We start from the raw sequence: 22,614 nt of genomic DNA, 5'->3' as shown, positions 1-22,614 counted from the left end.
GAATAATGGCGTGAGAGAATAAAATTAAGATAATTTCTTTAGGAGTCAATTTGTCTTTGCTGTCCGTTTTGGTGCTGTTAAAGAAGCTGAGTTTGTCATAGAACGTTGACCAGCGGCTTCTAGGTAAACGTGGGGAAGTACGCAGAGCGCGTGCTGAAACAAAACACCGCAATAGTAGTCGACAAACTTAATTTATTTGGCGAAATAAATTATTTATTTTAGTCTATTGAAATGCTTAAAATGCATGAAAGATAATTGTTTGGGAAGGAACCAAATCAGGTTTTACGATGTTTGCGTGACTTCTTTAAGTCAACTGGCAAAATTATTCGACGTTTCCCTTGAGTCAATTAACTTTCTTTAAATTAATGTAGTTTCATGTACGAGAGTTTTTAAATAATTCATTATGTTCGCATTTCTGTTAAGATGCTTTAGATCTGGGATTTAAAAAGAACGTGTTTCCAATTGATCTAACGCGTCTAAACGGGAGTTATTTCTGTGATGTATGATGGTCCATCTCAGTGTAATTCTCGAAAGTAACTTATAACATTTTTCTATGAATTTCCTAAAAAAATCGACAGAAAGAATGCTTTATTTTTCTTTCTTTCTCGATTGAGGTCGAAACTCTTAAAGCGATGCGTTTCTTCATAGCATCCCTCTTCATTACCACAACAATATTGAACATGTTCCGTTTTTTGGCTTATTTATCCAAAAAGACGTAATACTGATCCGATTGATAAACAGTGAAATAACTAACGATTTTGATATAATTTTAATCTACACAGAAGAGAATTATGTTATCATTCCCCGAACTTTTTTCAAATAAAAAAAAACCTCATCGGTTATAGTTAAAATAGTACATAATCTTTCATCAAACCAACCAACCATACATGTATTAGTTCAAAAGAACATCATGAATGGCCGCTGGAACGCGAATCACGCCAAAGTGCATAAATTGACACTTACTAACATTAAACTTTCAGCCATTTTTATTTTCCCAGATTTCCGGCCTATTCAAATCAGTTTGAAAGTGCTGAATATCCGCAGAACCCTGATTGCTTGTCAATCTTCCTAACATGCAAACAATTGCACATCCGATGTTAGACTCAGCCTGATGTCATTAATATATAGATTTAATAATAATGGCCTGAACCCTGAAGTACACCACTGGTCACCTTAAACCTGGCATATTCACACCCACTGTATACCACTGTTTGATATGTCTGTCAACCATCCCCTGATCCAAGTCAAGGGTTTATATTCCAATCCCATATTCTCCAGTTTATATAAGAGCATTTCCTGTGGTATTCTATCAAATGCCTTAGAAAAATGCAACATTATCATAATGGATACATCTCCCTTTATCCAACTCGGCCGTAATATTGTTATAAAATATGAGCAAATTACTAAAACATGACCTTCCTTTAGTAAACCCATGCTGCTCCTTGCAAAGCATTGTTTGTTAAATAATAGCATTTAGCTCATCTTTTAAGATTTTCTTTCCTAATAAGTGCAATAAGATCTTGCGGCGAAAAATATGAGAATTCTGCGATTAGAATGGCCTCGATTTTCAAAGGTGCACAAAATATAGCAGTAATAACGAAGAATTTTAAAGAACACTGAAAGATATATTGTAAGGGAAAAATACTCTACTAACAGTAAATTCTAAAAGAAAGTTAACTTCGATACATGTGATAAAAAATACTTTTCAGTTTAAAAAGAAACTTATCGTAATCCCTAAATATTGAGCTATAATACAGAAGTAGGCTTGAATTTCGATTTAAGTTTCATTCCACGTACTAGTCTCTTTATTCTTCTTCACCGGCTTGACTCTACAGGACAAGCACATACTGAAATACTTAAGAGTAATGAAGAAAGATGAACGCCTTGCGATCTTGGATACTGACAGATTAATTTTGTCTCTAGCGAAATGTAATGAACACGGGTATCGAAAACTAAAGACTGTCATTGTACACTAAGTCCACATCTGAAATGCGGCACCATTTTTGCAGCCTCATGATTCACGCTGCGTTAGAAGAAGCTTAAGAATTTTGTTATCTTCCCACATATTTAAAGAAACAATATATAAATAAACATAAACAAGTCTATTTATATTTATAAAGGGATAAAAATAGCGTATATGAATATAACGAGAAACTCGCTATCAAAATACATAAACTAGCATTAAATAAAGGTACCTAACATAAAAAGATTATTTTCTCAAAATGGTGTATTATTAATTTAACCAACTATCTGAAAGTTTTCCAAAAATATGTAATTTATTATTGATTTTTTGTTATAATTTTAATAATTCTTTTTTTTATAAAGCTGTTTTCATTTTCATGATGGATAACAATTAACTTTGCTCCAACTTCGGTGATACAAAGCGAAGAGAAGCAACACGCGCTCTTCTCACGAGAGTATCGATGTGATCGAAGTTTACATTCAGGCTCCAATAATTTCGAGTGACGCATTAATTAAGATGCCTTGATGCTTTTCTGGCCTTTGTGTAGATGAACAAATAGATATATAATGAAAGAATCTCAATTCCCGTGCTGTATAATCTAAAGGGAACGAAATAAGTGCTTTTAAATCACCCCAGCGAGAAGCAAACTGGCGCTGGTTCAAAGACTATTTTCTCCGAATATTAAGGTCAAGGTAGATGCAGTCGTATAAATTAGCTATTCTCCGTAATTTAAGGAAAAGATGGGGGGAATCGTGAAGAGGGGGGGGGGGAATACAGAAAAGTAATTTACTAAAGTGCTTCGATGTCATTAACAGAGAACTCCTTTCCATTCTCGAGATTTGTAAAAGGAGAAATAGACCGGGCGATTTCAATGCGCACCAAGGAATAATTTTTCCTTATTTCTAACATAACTCAGAAAAAGAGTAGAAATAGGAAGGGGTTTTGATCAAATTGAAAACGAATCGCTGATAACATAAGTGGGTTCTTTCAGTACTCGTATTACCTTATATTTAAACGAAGTCATTACGCGGATGGCGAGCTATTTGAAGGTTGGCCGCAATAAGAGCCAATAGAATTTGGCGAATACATTTTCATTATTTAAATATTGTTCGTTTGTTATCTGGCACACAGGAATGAATCTTTTCATTTGGGGGGGGGGGGGGATATTGCATAATTGGACGAAGATGTTATTCAGGTAAACGTTTTCAGTGCAACTACTCTCTCTCTCTCTGTCCCCCCCCTCTTTCTCCGTGTTTGAGGAGAATATTCCTCCTAAGAGGCTTTACTATAATTTTGTTATAACCGAACAATTGCTCATCTAATATGTTAACAAATGTTGTGAATTTACCAACAACAACAAGACCGCTAAGGTTTCGAAACTTTTTTTTTTTCTGTGAAGGAATTTTACTTTTCTTAGAATTTCTAAAACAATTGTTTACAAACTATTGTTGTTTTTATATCGAGTTCAAATACTGTTCATGTAGAAAATACATCGAATGGAGAAAAAAATGGTATTTTTCGTGTTCTATTATACGAACTTTTTCCGATATTTTTTCCAGTTTATTTTCATTCATTTCTAATTAGAAAAAACTCAAAGTGAATTAAACGGTAGGAAATAGGAAAGTTTTCAAAGATTCACTGTATTTTTATTATTTTAAGCAAACAAAGTAGACAGAAAACTCAGTTTGGATTACACCGTCGGCCTTGTAGGATTATTAAATTACCGTTCATTCCTCATTGCAGTGGGATATCATTACATATTCAAATTATTTTAACTATACACACTTTCATTATTCCCTATTGCAGTGTAACCGCATTACATTTCATTCCTCAACATAACAGAACCTCATTGGAGTTCATTCCTCATTATAGTGAAGCTTCATTATATTCATTCCTCATTATAGTAAGATCCATTATATTTGACTCTTCGTTACATTTTATTCCTCATTACAGTGAGACTCATTGCAGTCCATTCCTCATTATAATGAACTTCATTGCGGTCAATTCCTAATTACAATGAGACTCATTGCAGTCCATTCCTCCTTGCAATCAGACTATTGTAGTCTATTCCTCATTACAATAATCCGCGTTGCAGTTCATTCCTCATAAAAATGAGACTATCGCAGTCCATTCCTCATTATAATGAACTTCATTGCGGTCAATTCCTAATTACAGTGAGACTCATTGCAGTTCATTCCTCGTAACACTGAACCTCACTGTAGTTCATTCCTCATTACAATGAGACCAGTTGCATTTCATTCCTCATTAAAATGAGACTTTTTCGCATTTTATTCCTCATTATAACAGCTTTGTAATCTGTTTCATTTTTGATTACGGTGACAACTTTGTAAGGCATCCTGATTACAGCGACAATTTTCAGACCAGCTTGTATCTTTCTGATAGCACCTAATCATTTTTCAATGTCTTAATTACACTAACAATGATTATTTTTAACTATGCACAGAGTAACTTGATGGTCCAGTATCAATCATGGCTGTCAGCCAACAACATCTTGGTGTTGATATTGTGATAGGAAATACTGTTTCCGAAGAAGTGTGGCATTAACGGAAGCGTTCTCTCAGAGCGTAATGGAATCAGTGTCTTGTTTACAAAACGTGTACATTGTCCGTCTTCCATTAGGAGTATGATGGCAGTTTAATTGCATTATAATGATTCTGGGAATGACCAGGGGAATGCTACGGCACACACATAATGGGGAGAGAAGGAAAGTGAAACGAAAAGGGGAATCGATAAAAGAATTCGCTTTTAGGCTAAAGCGAGGGCGGAAGAACAAAGAGGAAAGCAAAATGCCAGAAGAGTTTTCAGTGATAAACAAAATCTACACGAATGGTTATTCAAATAAACCTTCATCCAGAGAATTGTGGAAATGAAATCCAATATTGGAAACAAAATGGATGCTGAGGGAGAAGCCTTTTGTGTTTGCTTTCCTACTGAATGTTCAACAGTTGTGGCGGTTAGTGCTAATTAAATACTAGGGTTTTCGATAAATTGCATTAAGATCGGGGTGGGAAGCTGTCGAAATGTGGAAAATAGTCTGCAAACAGATCATTAATTATTATTTTTGTCTTTTTTTGTAAAGGCATTGTAAATTAATAATAATAATAAATGGACCGTATTGGATTAACCCCGCTTAGACAAAATTTAACTAATATTAGTAAGTGTTCAATTTTGTTTTTAATTTATCACTGATTAAGGTCGAACCTTTGGAATTTTTATCAAATTACCAACCATAAGAAAGGGTATAAGCGAGTTTGCACTCTAAACCAATATATTTTGACATTAACGAAAATAAGAATGTTACTTTAAAAATCGTGTGGAAATTCTCAGATAATCTTAAAGATCGGTTAGGGATGATTATCATATGTCCTAAATATAGATGAACTCTACTTAAATTGAGCTGTATAGGCCAGTGATGGAAGGGATCTTCCCATAACCACGCTCATATTAGTGTGACAGTGCTGGTGTTTTCTGGTTACAAAAACGACTGCAATCGAAATCAGTTGCATCGTGAGGTTTTTAGAGTTTAGGCAAAGCAGGTTCGGTCATTTCATCCTTCGGAGTTAGTCCAGCTACGGTACATTAGAGGTCACTGCTGTGATTCCTCGCTCACTAGATGATTAAAGGTTTATAAAAAATTGGATAAGATAAATTAACTATTAAATTTATAAAAATATAATAAATTATCTTTTAAAATTGAATTATCTTAATAAAATATTTTTTAAAAATTCATTTCATAAAATAAATTGCTACTATATTAGTTTATACTGTATTAATTATAATTTTATTAATAATAATAATACTTACCACTAATATTATTGAATAATATTTGTATATTAGGGGGAATCCAATACCCTTGGAGGGTAATGGATGGCAATTCTGTAGCCAGTGAAGTTCTAACTGAGGCTCGGCTATTGCTTGTTACTCTCCTGCCATGATCAGAGCTTTAATTGCTCAATACCACCTTATCCCTACACTGTCCTCTACAGATAACGGGGAAGATGAAAAGCATTCTTGCTTCGCCCCTTTAAGCCAGTCCTTATAAGGACTATAAGGATGGAATGCAATCCTTTTTAGGACTTCCAGGGTAACAAATGGCAATGCTGTAGCCAATGAAGTTTTAACTGAGGCTTGGCTATTGCCGTTACCCAGCCATGACTAGAGCTTTTTAGATCAATAACACTCCATCCACACAGATTTTCTTCATTCAAATGACGGGATAAAGAGTCAAGGACTCAGTCCATCGCCCAGTTCTTATAAAAAATATGTATGCATGTGGAAGGAGAATCCAGGTATTGAAATTGAATAGATGATTCATTCAATCCAATACCCTTGGAGGGTAATGGATGGCAATGCTGTAGCCAATGAAGTTCTAACTGAGGCTCGGCTATTGCTGTTACCCTCCTGCCATGATCAGAGCTTTAATTGCTCAATAACACTTTATCCCTACACTGTCCTTTACAGATAACGGGGAATATGAAAAGCATTCTTGCTTCGCCCCTTTAAGCCAGTCCTTATAAGGACTATAAGGACAACGTGAAGGATGAAAGATGTATGCATGTATATTTGTATATGTGTGTGTATATATATATATATATATATATATATATATATACGCTCGTTTTCCTAATGATTTTTATTAGGAATATTTTCATATTCCCCGTTACCTGTAGAGGACAGTGCAAGGATAAGGTGTTATTAAGCTATATATAAATAAAGTTCTGATCGTGGCAAGAGAGTAACAGCAATAGCCGAACCTCAGTTAGAACTTCATTGGCTATGGCATTGCCATCCATTACCCTCCATGGGTATTAATCACCGCATCTCACGGTCGATTCCTCCAACCGCCTCTGTAAAAGTAATTGACAATTGACATTTATGTCTTTAGGGGTGAAGCAAGATGCTTAATGTAAAAGTAATTCTTAAGTTCTTAAAAGAACTGGGAGATGGACTGAGTCCTTGACTCTTTATCCCTTCATCTGAATGAAGAAAATCTGTGTGGATGGGGTGTTATTGAGCTAAAAGCTCTAGTCATGGCTGGGTAACGGCAATAGCCGAGCCTCAGTTAAAACTTCATTGGCTACAGCATTGCCATTTGTTACTCTGGAAGTTCTGAAAAGGACTAATGGTCGAAAGACCTCCTCTCTCCGTAAAAGTAATTCCTTACAAGGATTGGCTTAAAGAGGCTTTTCATCTATCTTCCCCGTTATCTGTAGAGGACAGTGTAGGGATAAGGTGTTATTGAGCTATTAAAGCTCTGATCATGGCAAGAGGGTAACAGCAATAGCCGAGCCTCAGTTAGAACTTCATTGACTACATCATTGCCGTCCATTATCCTCCAAGGGTATTCGTAAAAGTAATTAGAAAGCGAAATTTACTATAAAAATAAATAAATGCATAAAATTTATGGTGTATTTATTAAATACTTTATCATTTAAAGAATGTTAAGAAGTATATTTATAATTTGTTAATTTTATAATCGGATTTAAAAATACACATTTTTTCTTATTAATATAACGTTTATGAAGAGGTAGTAATGGGGAAGATTATTAATTAATTATTTGTTTGAAAATTACGATTTTTTCAACAAATTTAATACTTTATTAAAATACTAATAAAGTATTTATCATAGAGGGAAAGAATTCTTATCAGAGCGGTGTTTATTTTGTTAGAATGGTAATAGGAATAACTGATTATAATGAAATATTGCTAACTTCACTTAGAATCCGAACTACGTTCAGGGCTACTAAATTACATAAGCAGTCATCTTGAAATGTATTTTTTTATTTGAGTTTTTCCCCATCATATTAAGAATTTCCACGCCTAAAAGTTTGCACTTGTCTTGATATTTAATGCTAGAAAGTATAATTGATGCAATTGCAGGGGATACCCATCTGGAGAGAATGGAGAATCTTGCATAAAACAAAAAAAAAATAAAAATAAAAAATCAAATGTAATAATTATCAGGAATAGTGATTTTCTGATAATGTATTTAGATTAATTAATGATATAATACAAAAATAACAAACAGATGTCAATTTTTTTTCAAGGAGCGGATGACGCCTGACATTGCGACTGCAATTGAAAATAGCAGTTACAAAATTGGAACTCAACAACCCATCCCTAAGGCAAAGAGCATCATAGCCAACAAGTTGACTACGGTAATACTAACAGCGGTAATTGTTGACCGGATACACAATGCACAGACAAGATCGGAGTCTGCCGAATTCCCATTTCCGCTGTGTTTACAGATTCATTAGGTTTTCATACGTTGCTCAATCTGAAACTGCTTTGATGAATGTTCTCTAAATGATTAAAGGCTTTCATATTCAAAGGGATGGCTACTAGCAGGTTCTAACTAAATTGCATCAAATCACTCCGTGTATTACTTCGGTAGGAAGATGTTGCAGGTAAAATCTGATTACGGCTATTGTCAACGACAAAGTCTGTAAACTAAATATCTCACCTGTTTATTGGATAGCACCCTTATTACACTTAATTGGAGTATCTCATTTAGATTTTGTGACTTCAATTAGTGAACAAATTCTCTCACGATAAGCAAGTAATTAAGTTATGAAATTAATCAGACGTTGGCGGTCTATCTAATAACTCTTGTAAGCACTCCGGTGGACGTAGAAAGATGTGCTACACAAGCACTGCTTACTGTATGTAGGAAGTGCACATTTAGGGATAAGCTTTCAGCTAGATTGATGAAAATCAATAAATAATAAAAATCGGATTATAAGAGGAAAGATAATCGCTTAGAATGATTACTCCATGTTTTTGAGAGGAGAGGGGGGGGGGATGTCCGGTAAGTGAGGAATGTCTACAAAATTGCAATTCATAGTGAATAATAAAAATATGATTATGAAATGAACGTAATAGCTTGGAATGGATGAGTTAATTTTGATCTAAACGGGGGAGGAAGGTTTATCGAGAGTGAGTAATATAAATAGAAATAAAGTTCATTATCAATAAACTCTTGGAATGGTATCTGTAGCAAGTTTCTTTTTCGAATCTCAAGCGAACATACCAGACTGAAAGAAAGGATTTTGGATTCGGTCTAGTGATCTTCCAGGTGCTAGAACAAGATACGATACATCTAGTATATATTACCCTTATCACCTTCCAGTTCATATTGCTTTGTCTTCTCACCATTTGATAGATTCTTGAAAAGTTTCGACATGTTTGCCTTAAAAATCTATCTCAGTCTGCTAGGTCGATCTACAGGGAGTATCTATTCTTACGTTCACGCATCGGCAACACACACACACACAAACTCATCTCTACTTACCCTTATCGATCAAAATTCGGTCGATGGGGTATCCCGAAACTGGGCATCTGATAATAATAGTCCTTCCTGCCATCACAGTGATGTTCTTTATCGGACGGATAAACGGAGCCCCGAAGACGTCGATCCGGGCGAAGTGACTGACAATTCCAACGTCGTTCCTAGCCTGGCACCCGTACAGGCCCCCGTCAGGAACGGTGAGATCGGAAATATTGACGTAACTGACGACAGAGCCGTCCTCGTGGACGTAATCTCCATACTTGACTCGACGACTTTCCGGCAATGGCAAGCCATCAAGTGTCCACAAGATTTGTGGGAGCGGTGATCCAGTAGCCGCACATCGTAGTGACATTACTTGGCCAGGCATGTGAATCTGCTCGGGAAAGATGCGAATGAAGGCGGGAAGTTCTTCTGTGAAAAGAAAGAGAAGGGGAAAAAAAAACATTAAAGTAGAGTTAAGGATTTTGGAAGGTGGAAGAGAACTTAAGTAAATAAGTAATACATAGGTTGGTTGTCAAGGAAACCAATGTTTCTTTTAATGCGAAAACAAGTAATTACTACGACAATTTTATTCAATTATTGGCAAAGATAATATCGAAAATAATCAACTGGTTTATCTTATACATAAGCCCCCCCCCCCCCCCGCGCAACTTCTAACTTACCTACTTTTGAGAATAGAATAAGTTTTGTCTGTGCATTAATCTTATACACATTGTATTCGATTTGTGTGTAATAAAAGTAAATGTGACATCACAGACGTATTTCGTGTAAAATTTATGCAAGCATACTTGAGAAAAAGCTAAGAAAAATCTGTGATAGGGAAACTCGAAGAAAATGAAGAACAAGATGAGTTCAAGCTAAATAAAGGTTGTCAAGGTCATATTTCACTTCGAGATAAGTAGTAGAAAAATCTTGGAAACATAAAAGGATTTGTACTTGAGGTTTGCAAATCAGGACAAGTCATATGACAGTGTTAAAAACATAAGTATACGCAATGAATCGTGCCCATATTTAATTTTTAAGTCAACCGTTAAAATTTTATGAGGCACAGGAAGATGACTTGATGTCAAATCAGGAGTGAGACAAGCGTTCACACTATCCTCACTGTTATTCTCTACAGTGACGATAGTGTGAACTTTTATTTCCACTTTCTTTCACATTATGAAAGAAAGCGGAATTAAACCTGATATCAAACTTTTGGTAAGAGAATCATCAGTAAAAAGTAAAGACTATGATAATAGCAACATCGTAAATTTCAGCTGAATGGGAAAACTATAGAAAAAGTAAGACATTTTAGTTATTTAGGGATAATTTATAGTCAATATGATAAACTGCATACGAAAGTAAATAACATAATAAGCAAAGCAGATATAGTATGGGAGTCAAAGGAATAAATGTACTGGGAATAAAACAGAAATTAGTCAAACATTTAACTAGATATATATAAAAGTTTCAAACCATTTTACCCTATGGATCGGGGATATGGATTAAAATTGAAACAAGTGAACAAAGACTGGACAAATACGGACCACAGATATGAGAGGATAGGTTAGCAAATCCAGGAATTGGATACCAGGAAAAAAAAAACAGAAGACCAAAATATAGATGGTTTTGTGCAGAAGAGATGTGCCTTAAAAGACCGAAATATATGATCTAACGATACAGAGGTCCTGACGTATATTAGACTAATAATTAGGAGAGAAACTGTTGATAGAAAGTTAGTACTACGTATAAACTTTAGATTATAACTAGTGCAGTATTATCCCTTACTCCATTTGAGAGGATTCATATCAATTGAGGACGATAACATAATATTTAATTCAATCTAAACTTCTGCTTCTAAACAATAGTTCCTTAATAAATTGAAAAGTATTTATAATATAAATGGAACAATTATATTTTTATATTCAAATTGGAATACAAATTCTGTAATAATTTCTATAATTTTAGGGAAAAAAAATTTGTATGAGCAACTTTCTGAATGTTTTTGTACCGATTATAAAGAAATTCATCTACAGTTTGTAGGATTCAGTATAAAGTCGAAGTTAAGCCGCTTACTTGAAGAAATATATGATGCTTTGAAGAAAATGTGAGGGAAAAATTGTATCGATACCAAAGTAGCTGTTTTCGTATATCACAAAAGCGCCCCCTCTATCTTTTACGAAAAGAAGTGAAGAATGAAATATTGTATATGAAAGTTTTGAGACAAATATGGACTACTTCAGGGAAATATTCCATTCTGACGTATTTTTTCATATCAATGGAATATATTAGGGTCAGGCCAAGTTGGGTGAAGCTGTCATTATTCTGTTGAAGAAACATTCGTAACTCTTTCAAAAAAGAAATTAGTTTTCTTATCCACATGCCTGTCGATAACTTTGTTGTGAAGTTTAACTGATTCAGTCAAGATTTAAATAAAGTTTCTTGGCTGAGTCAGTTACAAAGTATATCTTTGCAAACTTTGGACTTTTCTATGAAAATACACATCAATTATAAACTATCTTTATACAGTTTTCTATCAAAAATACACACATGTATAAGGGGAAACCGGAAGCACTTCAACATCCATTTATATTTCGTTCATAATCTTCATGCGTGAGCCTAACTTAAATTTAGGTTACCAGTTTGCATAGCTATTGTAACTATCACCTAACTACACTATTTAGAAGAGCATTTGTCTAGTCATACTATTCTTTAATGATAAACAGCGTGAAAGAGTTCTATATTTAAACATAATCATCGTTATTATGTTTATTCAATATTTCTACATGATTTATTCATTACATCTGAGGTTCAAAATAATGCCATTCCATTTTTTATGATATTAATTAAACGCGATCCATCGTTGCTACTCACGCTTTGAGTTTTCATACCTTTTTTTCTCCTGTTATAAAATCCTTCAAGCTACAATCTCATTCCGCTATAATTGTGGAGGGTGGTTGATAATGGTGTTCAACGCTATTTGACTATGCAAGTGGACTGCTGTCTAGCCTGGGTAATTTAAATGCATATTTTGGGGATTTAATTAAGGAAAATGCTATGAAAACAAAGATTAAGAAAACTATGCAAATTAATGTATTAGAAGGTAGTGTGAATAACATATGGCGAGTTTTCTTAATGCTACACTGAGCTTCTATTTAGTAGTCTCTTGTATGCTAATAGACACGCAACTACTTAATTTCTGAGGAATGTTATAATTTTCTACATATTTACCAATGTTGCTAGTGGAATTTTATCGAATGGGAAGAAAAATGCATTTTGGTGTTACTCATGACGCTAATGAGGGTTTAGTTTATCATCAGTGAATGTAAGAAGAGGGTAAAAAGAAACAAAATGAACTGATCTTTTTTTTTTGAGGACTTTAAACGCATTAAATGAATTAAATTTAACGTACTTTGTTAAGGTGACTTCCACAAATATATTCAAGCAGAATAAAAGTGACTGTTTTTATAATGATATTCCAGAATGCAATATTTTAAGTAATATTTACAAATCAGAGATTTTTGAAACGCCTTGCTCATGTGTGGTTTTCTATTATTGTTTTCAATACTGACGACAATTTCATACTTAGTTTTGAGGCAGGTTCATTTGTTGCAATATCATCGAATGATTCGCATTCGTAGCGTAGTCGGTAGTAACGGTGCTGTATGGTTTGAATTAGTTGGTTGTTTGGATTTACGGCTGATGCAACCCAGTCGTTTACGTCAGTTTATTATACCTGGTTAGCGCGTGTTCTTTTGGAGACGATTAGTCTGTTTTTTTTTGTTTTTTTGGGGGAATGAAAACACCCGAGTTCTTGGGAAGTGTAAACCCTGCACCTCTGCAGACCAGCTAACTCAAGTTTATTTCAAAATTTTACTGAATTCGAACTCAGGTCTTAATAGGAAAGCTTGTAAAGTCTGTAGCAACAGTGCTGCGCATATTTGCGAGAGAGTAAGAAGAAATAAGCAATCTGTTAACGATTTTCATGAATATCTGAAGGTTGACTTCGGGGGAGCACTGTTTCAAAGAAAAGAAATAGATGGAATGAGAGAGAGAGTAGAAAGAGAGTTCGGTAAGCTTGAAAGTATAGAACCATAAAAGGGTGGGTTTTTCTTGTAATTGAGGCCCAGGTAATTTTATGCACTGCCTGTGTCTCTGACTTTTGCTTACACAGAAATTTCTGTCTGCAAAGGGAAAATAATTAGCAGAGAAGTTTCGTATGTTTACTCATCTTCATCCCTACATACAATACCTTATCTGCGTGCATCAGTTTTCTTTTTAGTTTTTTATTTACCAGTCTTAATGAATACCTATTAAAAGTTCATACGGCGACTTGCCTCATTACAGATGAGCACGTTTTTGAGACATATTCGTGTTCTTTATAAATTATTAAAAAGAATATAAGTTGCAAAATTACTGTGGCTTTTTGTTCATTAAATACAAGCTTCTGCACCATGTAAAGTTTGCTTGTAAAGAAAAGTAGAATGTTACTTTGCATGCATTTCTACTTGCACATAAATTAATGTATCAACATTCCTTTAATAAGCATACGTTTTGTAGCTTCTCGACACTTTTTTAATATAACATGGAATTTTTGATAAACTTGAGTTATTTCAATTCTACTAACCAGTAATCACTCTAGACTTTCTTCTGCAGCCAGAAATCTATGAGTTTTCCGCTAATATTACACATAAACTGACACACATAAATTGGGGCAATCTAAACAACCAACCAATCAAGCAGTATCTTTGTCATTCAGTAAGTGATTTTATCCATCTAGTGGCAAAAGCTAGAACTATTACCTGTATTATGTAGAATCATTGCAGTGAAATTCCTTTTTTCGAATCTTAATGTACTTCTATGATTAGATGTGTGAATAAATTTTAAACTCTTTTCCTTATTTTTATTAATTTATTTTAATAAATTTAAATATTCCATCATTCTGTCAGAATTGCCAGAAAATCACTTTCGCACTAATTTTTTTGAGAAATATACCAATACTATCATAGAATCTGAAATACCTACTTCTGAATAATTCTATTGAAAGCTTTAAACTTAAAAAAAAAAACATTTTTCACGTTGCCAGCGTGAAAAAAGTTTATAAAACTTTAAACAGTCAGTCAAGCAAAGTATTTTTAGATTCTATCTTTTGAATGGCATCAACAGCTGTCACCAATCACTATTGTTATCAGCAATGACCAGGCCACGCCTCTCTGTCAAATTTTCTTGACCTTTCTCCTCTTTCTGTGGTTGCCTGTTTGTCGCTGTAGTTGACTGAGGTGATGGAGAGAGTAAGTCATCGATCAATCACGAATCGTGACAACATAGCCTCGCCAACAATACGATCAACCACCCGTTCTTTTCACACAATGGATTAAATTGCGTATGCAGTAAAGTCTATGCTGGCAAAATTCGTACTGAGAGTATTCCAAATAATAATTGGCGTGTAAGTATAATTATTCATAACTTTATTTCTAAGTTATGAATCCATAGAATACTATGAAAACAAATACTGCGTATATCGTTGGAATACTTTTCCTATCAAAACACTTAAAATATATCCAAAGAAAATTACCGGAGAACATGATACCTTGCAGGTTTAACTGCACATTGGCTTGTACAGACTCCTTATCGTTGTACACGTAGCACTGATAAATTCCACTGTCCTCTCGCTGAAAAGACGTGATATGTAGATGAGTTGAGCTTGGTCGTTTGATTCTAGCACTTCCTACGATATGGCGTTGGTCCTTCAGCCAAACGACCGAATTCACCGGACTCCCAGCAATGCTACAGTTCAATATCACCTCTTCTCCTGATCGTACTGTGCGGCGGGAAGAGGTAATTTCCGCTTTCAGAGGTGCTGTCAAAGAAAGAAAAGGATGTTTTTAGAGCGTATAGTATCGATTGCAGCAGAGTTTAAAATAGTTACGTTTTTCTAGATTTGGAAAAAAACAAGACGTTTAAGCTAATGTTTATAAGAATATATATTAAAATAACTATGGTAACGCTTACATACTTATTACTTACATAGTCGGTGATTAATTCATTCCCTTGGAGGGTAATGGATGGCAATGCTGTACCAAAGAAGTTTAACTGAGGTTCGGCTGTTACCCCCCAGGGACACAGAGATTCGAGAGTTTTTGAGTTCGCTCTCTTAAGGTTTTTGCCTTAAGGGAGCAATTTGAGTCTCCGGAGAAAGTGTTCTCCGGCACGGCCCGCTGAGGGGCTTTGTCGGTGAATTATTTTCCTCGGAATTTGAGCGGTTCTGCTCAGTGGTCGGGGAGCCCGTCACTGAGTGGAACCAACGCTGAGATTAGGACGGTCTTTCGCCCACTATGGAGTGGCCTAGAGATCGTCCGATTTTTTGAGATTTCACCTTTACTTACATAGTCGGTGATTGATTCATTCAATCCAATACCCTTGGAGGGTAATGGATGGCAATGCTGTAGCCAATGAAGTTCTAACTGATGCTCGGCTATTGCTGTTACTCTCCTGCCATTATCAGAGCTTTAATAGCTCAATAACACCTTATCCCTACACTGTCCTCTACAGATAACGGGGAATATGAAAAGCATTCTTGCTTCGCCCCTTTAAGCCAGTCCTTATAAGGATAAAATTTCAATTTTTCAATTTAATCTCCCGTGTGGTGGCTGGGATAAGAATAGCCCCAATGTAGCTCATGCATATGGTACGAGGCGACTAAGATGGGTACCCAGGGAGGGTAATGGATGTCAATGCTCTAACCAATGAAGTTCTAAATGAGGCTCGGCTATTGATGTTATCCTCCTGCCATGATCAGAGCTTTATTTATTTATATTTATATAGCTCAAGAACACCCTATCCTTACACTGTCCTCTACAGATAACGGGGAATATGAAAAGCATTCTTGCTTCACCCTTTTAAGGACTAGAATAGAATTTCACATACCTCGTGTGGTGGCCGGGATAAGAATAGCTCCACCGCAAATCCATGCGTGTCGTAAGAGGCGACTAAATGGACGCAGAGTTTCGCTCTCTCAGGTTTCTTCCGGAATTTTGTTCCCGGTGAGGGGGATGTGGGGGGGCTTAGACTTCGGGAGGTTTGCCTGGGAGTGCATACGTATTGAGTCTCCATGGAGGGTGTTCTCCGGCACGGCCCGGTGAAGGGCTTTGTCGGTTGATGCTTTTCTCTGGAATATGAGTGGTTCTGCTCGGTGGTGGGGGTGACCCGTCACTGAGTGGAGCCAACGCTGAGTTGGATGATCTCTTGGCCACTATAATGTGGTATAGGGATCGTTCTAATTTTTAGAGAGGGCTTTACTGACATATCAGCTCATGCATGTCGTACGAGTCGATTAAAGTGCGTATCCAGGGAGGGTAATGGATGGCAATGCTGTAGCCAATGAAGTACTAACTGAGGCTCGGCTCTTGCTGTTATCCTCCTGCTATAATCAGAACTTTATATAGCTCAATACCACCCTATCCTTAGGGTGGTATTATTATAACATCCTCTACAGATAACGCGGAATATGAAAAGCATTCTTGCTTCTAGCCAGTCCTTATAAGGACTATAGAATTTCACTTCCAAAGATTGACTAGAAGAATCGGTGGTATACCCCAGTGGGGGGAGGAGACTGATGACAATTTTTAAATTATATTCCCCCCACTCCCCCCCCCCAAAAAAAAAATTAAATCGAAGCTCTGGAAAATGTTCTGCAGTAACATCCCTTACATTGTTGCAGTAACCATACCTAGACCATGTTCACGTATAATTCTTTTTTTTGTCAGAAAAAAATGGCCAGAAATATATTAACTACGAAAAAGCACACGAAATACATTAAATAAGATCTTTTGAGTGATTAAATAATGTCCGTAAGCTTTCAGGATCCTAGTTATTTAGGTTACGTTTGTTATCAACTATTGCCGTTTGCCTCATCAGAGGGAGAAAAAACAACAGATTTATCATCTAACTCCCTCAAGATCTAAAAACAAAAGTTGTATTATGTCACCTGACCGTTAAATCTAATTTTTACATCAATAGCAAATATAAATAAGTCAGTAAGCTAATGTAAAAGCTTTCGAGGTAGTGCTGGGGTTGCCACTCCAAAACCTCTTGAGTGATCTACAAGATCACTCTAAATCTCACTGAGTGACTCAATAGGATCACTACAAAACTCATCAAACTCTAATCAGTGGCTCCTCAGTGATAGGTAAAAATCAGCACATTTTCGTATTAACATTACAAAAGCACGCCAAATTGCTAATACCAACGTAAACTATATAAGGATAAGGACTGGCTTAAAGGGGAGAAGCAAGAATGCTTTTCATCTTCCCCGTTATCTGTAGAGGATAACGAGGAAGATGAAAAGTATAGGGATAAGGCGTTATTGAGCTATTAAAGCTCTGATCGTGACAAGAGGGTAACAGCAATAGCCGAGCCCCAGTTAGAGCTTCATTGGCTACAGCATTGCCATCCATTACCCTACAAGGGTATTAATCACCGCATCTCACGGTCGATCCGTTCCCCAACGTAAACTTATAGTCCTTATAAGGACTGGCTTTAAGGGACGAAGCAAGAATGCTTTTCATCTTCCCCGTTATCTGTAAAGGACAGTGTAGGGATAAGGTGTTATTGAGCTATTAAAGCTCTGATCATGGCAGGAGGTTAACAGCAATAGCCGAGCCTCAGTTAGAACTCCATTGGCTACAGCATTGCCATATACAGTATGTTATATATGTTAAGGTAAAACCGTCTCTAAAAATTCGGACGATCCTTAGGCCACTCAATCGTGGGCGAAAGACCGCCCATCTCAGCGTTGGCCTTCCACCCACACGCCACCACCGAGCAGAAGCATTCACCGACATATTCCGAAGAAAAGCGTTCATTCACCGACAAAGCTCCTCAGCGGGCCGTATCGGAGAACACTTTCCCCGGAGACTCAAATTGCTCCCTTAAAGCAAAAACCTTAAGAGAGCGTGCTGTAGCCAGTGAAGTTCTAACTATATAACTAACGCTCGGATATTGGCTACAGCATTGCCATCCATTACCCTCCCAAGCCAAAATTTCACTCCATCTCCAGCGATCCCCAACGTTAACTTTTAAAGCTCTGATCATGGCTGGAGGGTAACAGCAATAGCCGAGCCTCAGTTAGAACTTCATTAGCTACAGCATTGCCATCCATTACCCACCAAGGGTATTGGATGAATCTTCCCTCACACTCACTCCTCCCAACATAAATTGGTACAAATGCGTTTTTCTTATTGTAGTGAGATATGAAAAATAAAAAGGTGTTTTGGTTTATTTATAAGAAAGTATTCTTTATAACATTAAAATTTCAAATGAACTATAACATAGTATGTAGTTTTAGATATGTATAATTTTTTGTTAACGATAAGGATTATTTTCAAAAATACACATTTCTGAAACTGAAAGAATTGTTATTAGTTCTCGAGAATGAGAACTCTCCATCGCCTTGAAAGATATACGTCATGAATAACCCTTTCTGATCAACTTATTGTGTGGCTCTGATTAAACAATTGAGAGATTTAAGAATTGCATTAATACGCTTAAACTCCGTTTATCGAAATCACTGTTGAAGCAATATTCAGAAATAAAAGCAAGAATTTCCATGTGAAATCAGTAATTCTTGCTTAGTTATTAATAAGCATTTAATATTCATTAGAATATAAATTAATTTAATATTAATGTTTTCTTCGTGTTTTGAAATTCTGCATTAGTATTCTCAATGTGGCGCGCAATTCCTGTGATATGAACCAGCGTGAAGGATTTAATGTGTTGAGGGGTGATAACAATCTTAATCAATTAACATTCGTTTTCTACCACAAAAATAAGTGCACCGCGTGCTGCTATGGCAACCGGGTGCACCTCATAATCAACTTCGTTACCAGCTGGATTTCCTTTGTAGATTACGACACAATTTATTTTTGGATGATATATTTTAAGCATTTCATTCACATCGAGACTCCTTTGGAATAATCATAACATTCAATCTAACACGTTGTAATCGGTAATGACGCAATCAAATATGATTTCATTTTGCATATATAACTTATACTAGTAAAAAAACAATGTCTGTGATGAGTTCAAATCTCATCACTGGCCATTCAGAATACGAAAGAAGTGCTGAAGTCCGGCAGATAACTAGTCGGTGTCAGGAGGGAGAGAAAGCATACTAAGATAGCAAAAAAAAAAAAAAAAAAAAGGAAAAGAAAAAGAGGCCTCGTTATTACCAATTTTAGCCGTTGACCCACCAATGTTTCAAAACGTTTTCTTTTCATTTTTCACACTTGAAAAAAGTTTTACTCTATTTTTGTGTGTATTAGTTTTCAAATACACTAAATAAACACAATACATATAAATCTATTCAATCTATTCTATATACAGTAGGATCCCCATATCCGCGGTCAACCCCTGCCGGAAGATATTAACTTACGAAACTTTCATAGTCTCTACAAACATTCGGCTTTGAAATAATGTTGGATCTAATTTCCACTTTGCTTATGTAATTTTGCATCGCCGAAATGAAGCCGTATGGCTCTTTCTTTTAGTAATAGACAGTTCGGCTGATCGCAGAGATTGTCCAACACCAGGGCAACTCGTTGCAAAGGTGGAGAAAGCCACACACAACTGAGGTTGCTAAGATTCCATTCACATAACTTTATTATAGTATGTTGTTATAATTGTTCTGTTTTATTATTAGTTATTGTTGTTAATCTCTTACTGTGCGTAATTTATAAATTAAACTTTGTCATAGGTATTTATGTATAGGAAACAACATAGGGTTCACTACTATCCGCGGATGACGATGGAACCAAACCCCGCGGTTACGGGGGGGGGGGCTACTGTATATATTAGTTTTCAAATACACTAAATACTAAATAAACACAAAATATGTAAACATACCGATTCAATCTATCTATCTATCTATCTATATATATATATATATATATATATCTTTCTATACCAAGAAAGAAAAATTTTTCTATCTTTCTATACCAAGAAAGAAAAATTTTTCTTTCTTTCTATACCAAGAAAGAAAAATTTTTTCTTTCTTGGTATAGAGTCATTTGAATTCATTTTATTTATATACATTTTCTACCGAGTAAAATCATGAACAATAATATTTGTAACTTCCTTATATTATAGTCCTTATAAGGACTGTCTTAAAGGGGCGAAGCGAGAATGCTTTTCATCTTCCCCGTTATCTGTAAAGGACAGTGTAAGGATTAGGTGTTATTGAGCTATTAAAGCTCTGATCATGGCAAGAGGGTAACAGCAATAGCCGATTCTCAGTTAGAACTTCACTGGCTACAGCATTGCCATCCATTACCCTCCAAGGATATTCATATCAGTAACTTTTCTCTCATAAATTAATTATAATAATATGATATAAAATAATTAAAGGTGCATTTAAAATGTTTAGACTTTTTTAAATATTTTTAAAGATTAAAAATATTGTTAATATAGTTATGAATAAAAATATAAATTACCTTATTTCTAATAAAAATAAATGATAGTTATTTTGTAAAAGTAGTGTAATGCGTCATTTCCTTTGGAAACAAAGTATTATAATTTTTTTTATAAATAGGTAGAGAGAGAGAGAGAGTAATGCCATTGGAAGAATATCACATTCCAATGGAAGAAACATTTTGAAAATGTAAAGGGATTAATAATTCTTGCTATGTTTGTCACTGTTGTGAAATATTCTGTTATTTTGATAATCAGTGGATAAGTAAACAAAAATAACCTTCTGTTAGAGAGAATTTGACTGTTTATTGTGAACATAAACGATTAAGTTCGTTTTCGTCTACAAACTGTGCATAAAACTTGCTTTCTTGTTATTATTAACGTCGGAAATGTAATTTGAGAAAGTGGAAAGAGAAATATAAGTCAGTTAGGGGATTTATGTTTTCTTTAATGAGGTTTGAAAAAGACGAAATTTTGTATGCGTTTCAACTAACTTAATTTCTAGTTTTTAAAATAAATGGAATTTGCAGTATTATTTGTGTATAGGTAACATTCTTAAATTATACAACACTTGCAATGGATGTAAAGGGTTAAATAACTGAAAAGATTTCCATTAAAAATTGGATTTTTTATAAAAAACACGTTTAAGTTTTTTCAGATCAACTCAATATTTTAATATTTTGTGTCACAGTCGGTTGTAAAAAATGGAAGATGAGTATAATTTTTATGTATAGCTAGTGCTGGTAGTGGTCAAGTTTCTCTTCCATTAATTTGGGTTTGAATTCCTCCAAGCAGGCAAATCTATTGCAAAACACGCGCAAATTCGATATAATATACTCAACTGAATCTGAGCAACCAGCAGTATCATATTTTAAAAATCCGAACAAAATCATGAAAGAATTCTTTATTCAAGGATTTAAAATTTTGCTAATACGGTTATAAAAGTTTCTGATTATTATTATTATTATTAGTGGTAGTAGTATAAATACGTTTATCGGATCATTTTAAAGATGAAAAGGCGTTTTTAGATATACTTTTCATTTGTGAATAAAATGTGTAAAAAGAAAGTTCTTAAACTTAATACTTTGTGAAAGAAAAATTCCGTCAATTCAAACTCCACCTAAAAAACAATAAAAATAATAAAATAAAACATTTCAGCGTGATTAGTTACAAATTAATTACAAATAGCAGTGTCTTTCCAGGACTTGCTCGTGCACTGTCTTTTGCAAATCTAAGATGTGTGCTTTAAATTCTATTAGGAGTAAGGGGTTCTATCATAGCGGAGAATAATTTTTGTGACTTCTAATTTGTATTTTCTGACAATAAAGAAACGGCGAGTGCGTGTATATTCATCCTATTTAGTTTCGAAATAAAATCTTTTATAATTTCATTTTTGTACATACTTGACTGTTTAGATAAACATACTAAAAAATTAGGACTTCTTTTACAGTAAAAAAGCAAAACAGAACCGAACAGAAAAAAGGATTTCAGTGAATCAAACATTTTATAGCATGAAGATCATTTTTGAACAGTAATAATGAAAAAAAAAAAAAAAAACGAACGCAATTTCTATTCTATTCATGTTTTCCAAACTTAGTTTTATATTCTTTATTCGGTATCAACCGTCTGTTGCAAATCCTTTTCTTCTCAAATAGGTGAATGAATTTTTTTTATCTTCTCTCCCGATCTCGTCTACGCCATCCTTTTTCTCTATGCAAATAGGGAATCCTGTTCGGAGAGTGATTGCTACGGTGGCTTTCAGAATTCACGACTAACACCTGAGTGCAGTTTTATTTTTAGAAAAGGAAAAAAAAAAAAGTTAAGGAATTCGGCATAGAATTCCGAGAGTGTAGCCTAGTTTCTTTGGACAAAACCTTTTAAAACACAAGAAGCT

General features: G+C 35.0%; 1 protein-coding gene across 1 annotated transcript in view; it reads right to left on the bottom strand.

Moving 5' to 3' along the window:
- Positions 1 to 22,614, bottom strand: part of LOC150094688 (cell adhesion molecule Dscam1-like) — a 374,142-nt gene that overhangs the window by 213,751 nt on the left and 137,777 nt on the right. The window contains exons 6-7 of the mRNA XM_090411632.1: positions 14,845 to 15,114; positions 9,276 to 9,683 (exon numbers count right to left, since the gene is read on the bottom strand). Of these exons, the coding sequence (XP_090267758.1) occupies positions 9,276 to 9,683; positions 14,845 to 15,114 (678 nt within the window). The remainder of the gene's footprint in view (positions 1 to 9,275; positions 9,684 to 14,844; positions 15,115 to 22,614) is intronic.

This window comes from Typopeltis vanoorti, chromosome 21 (genome assembly GCF_054136105.1).
Source record: "Typopeltis vanoorti isolate ZY-2024b chromosome 21, IOZ_Tvanoo_1.0, whole genome shotgun sequence".
Classification (NCBI taxonomy): domain Eukaryota; kingdom Metazoa; phylum Arthropoda; class Arachnida; order Uropygi; family Thelyphonidae; genus Typopeltis; species Typopeltis vanoorti.
Note: the sequence above shows the minus strand (reverse complement) of the source record. Positions and strands in the feature narration are given on the sequence as shown.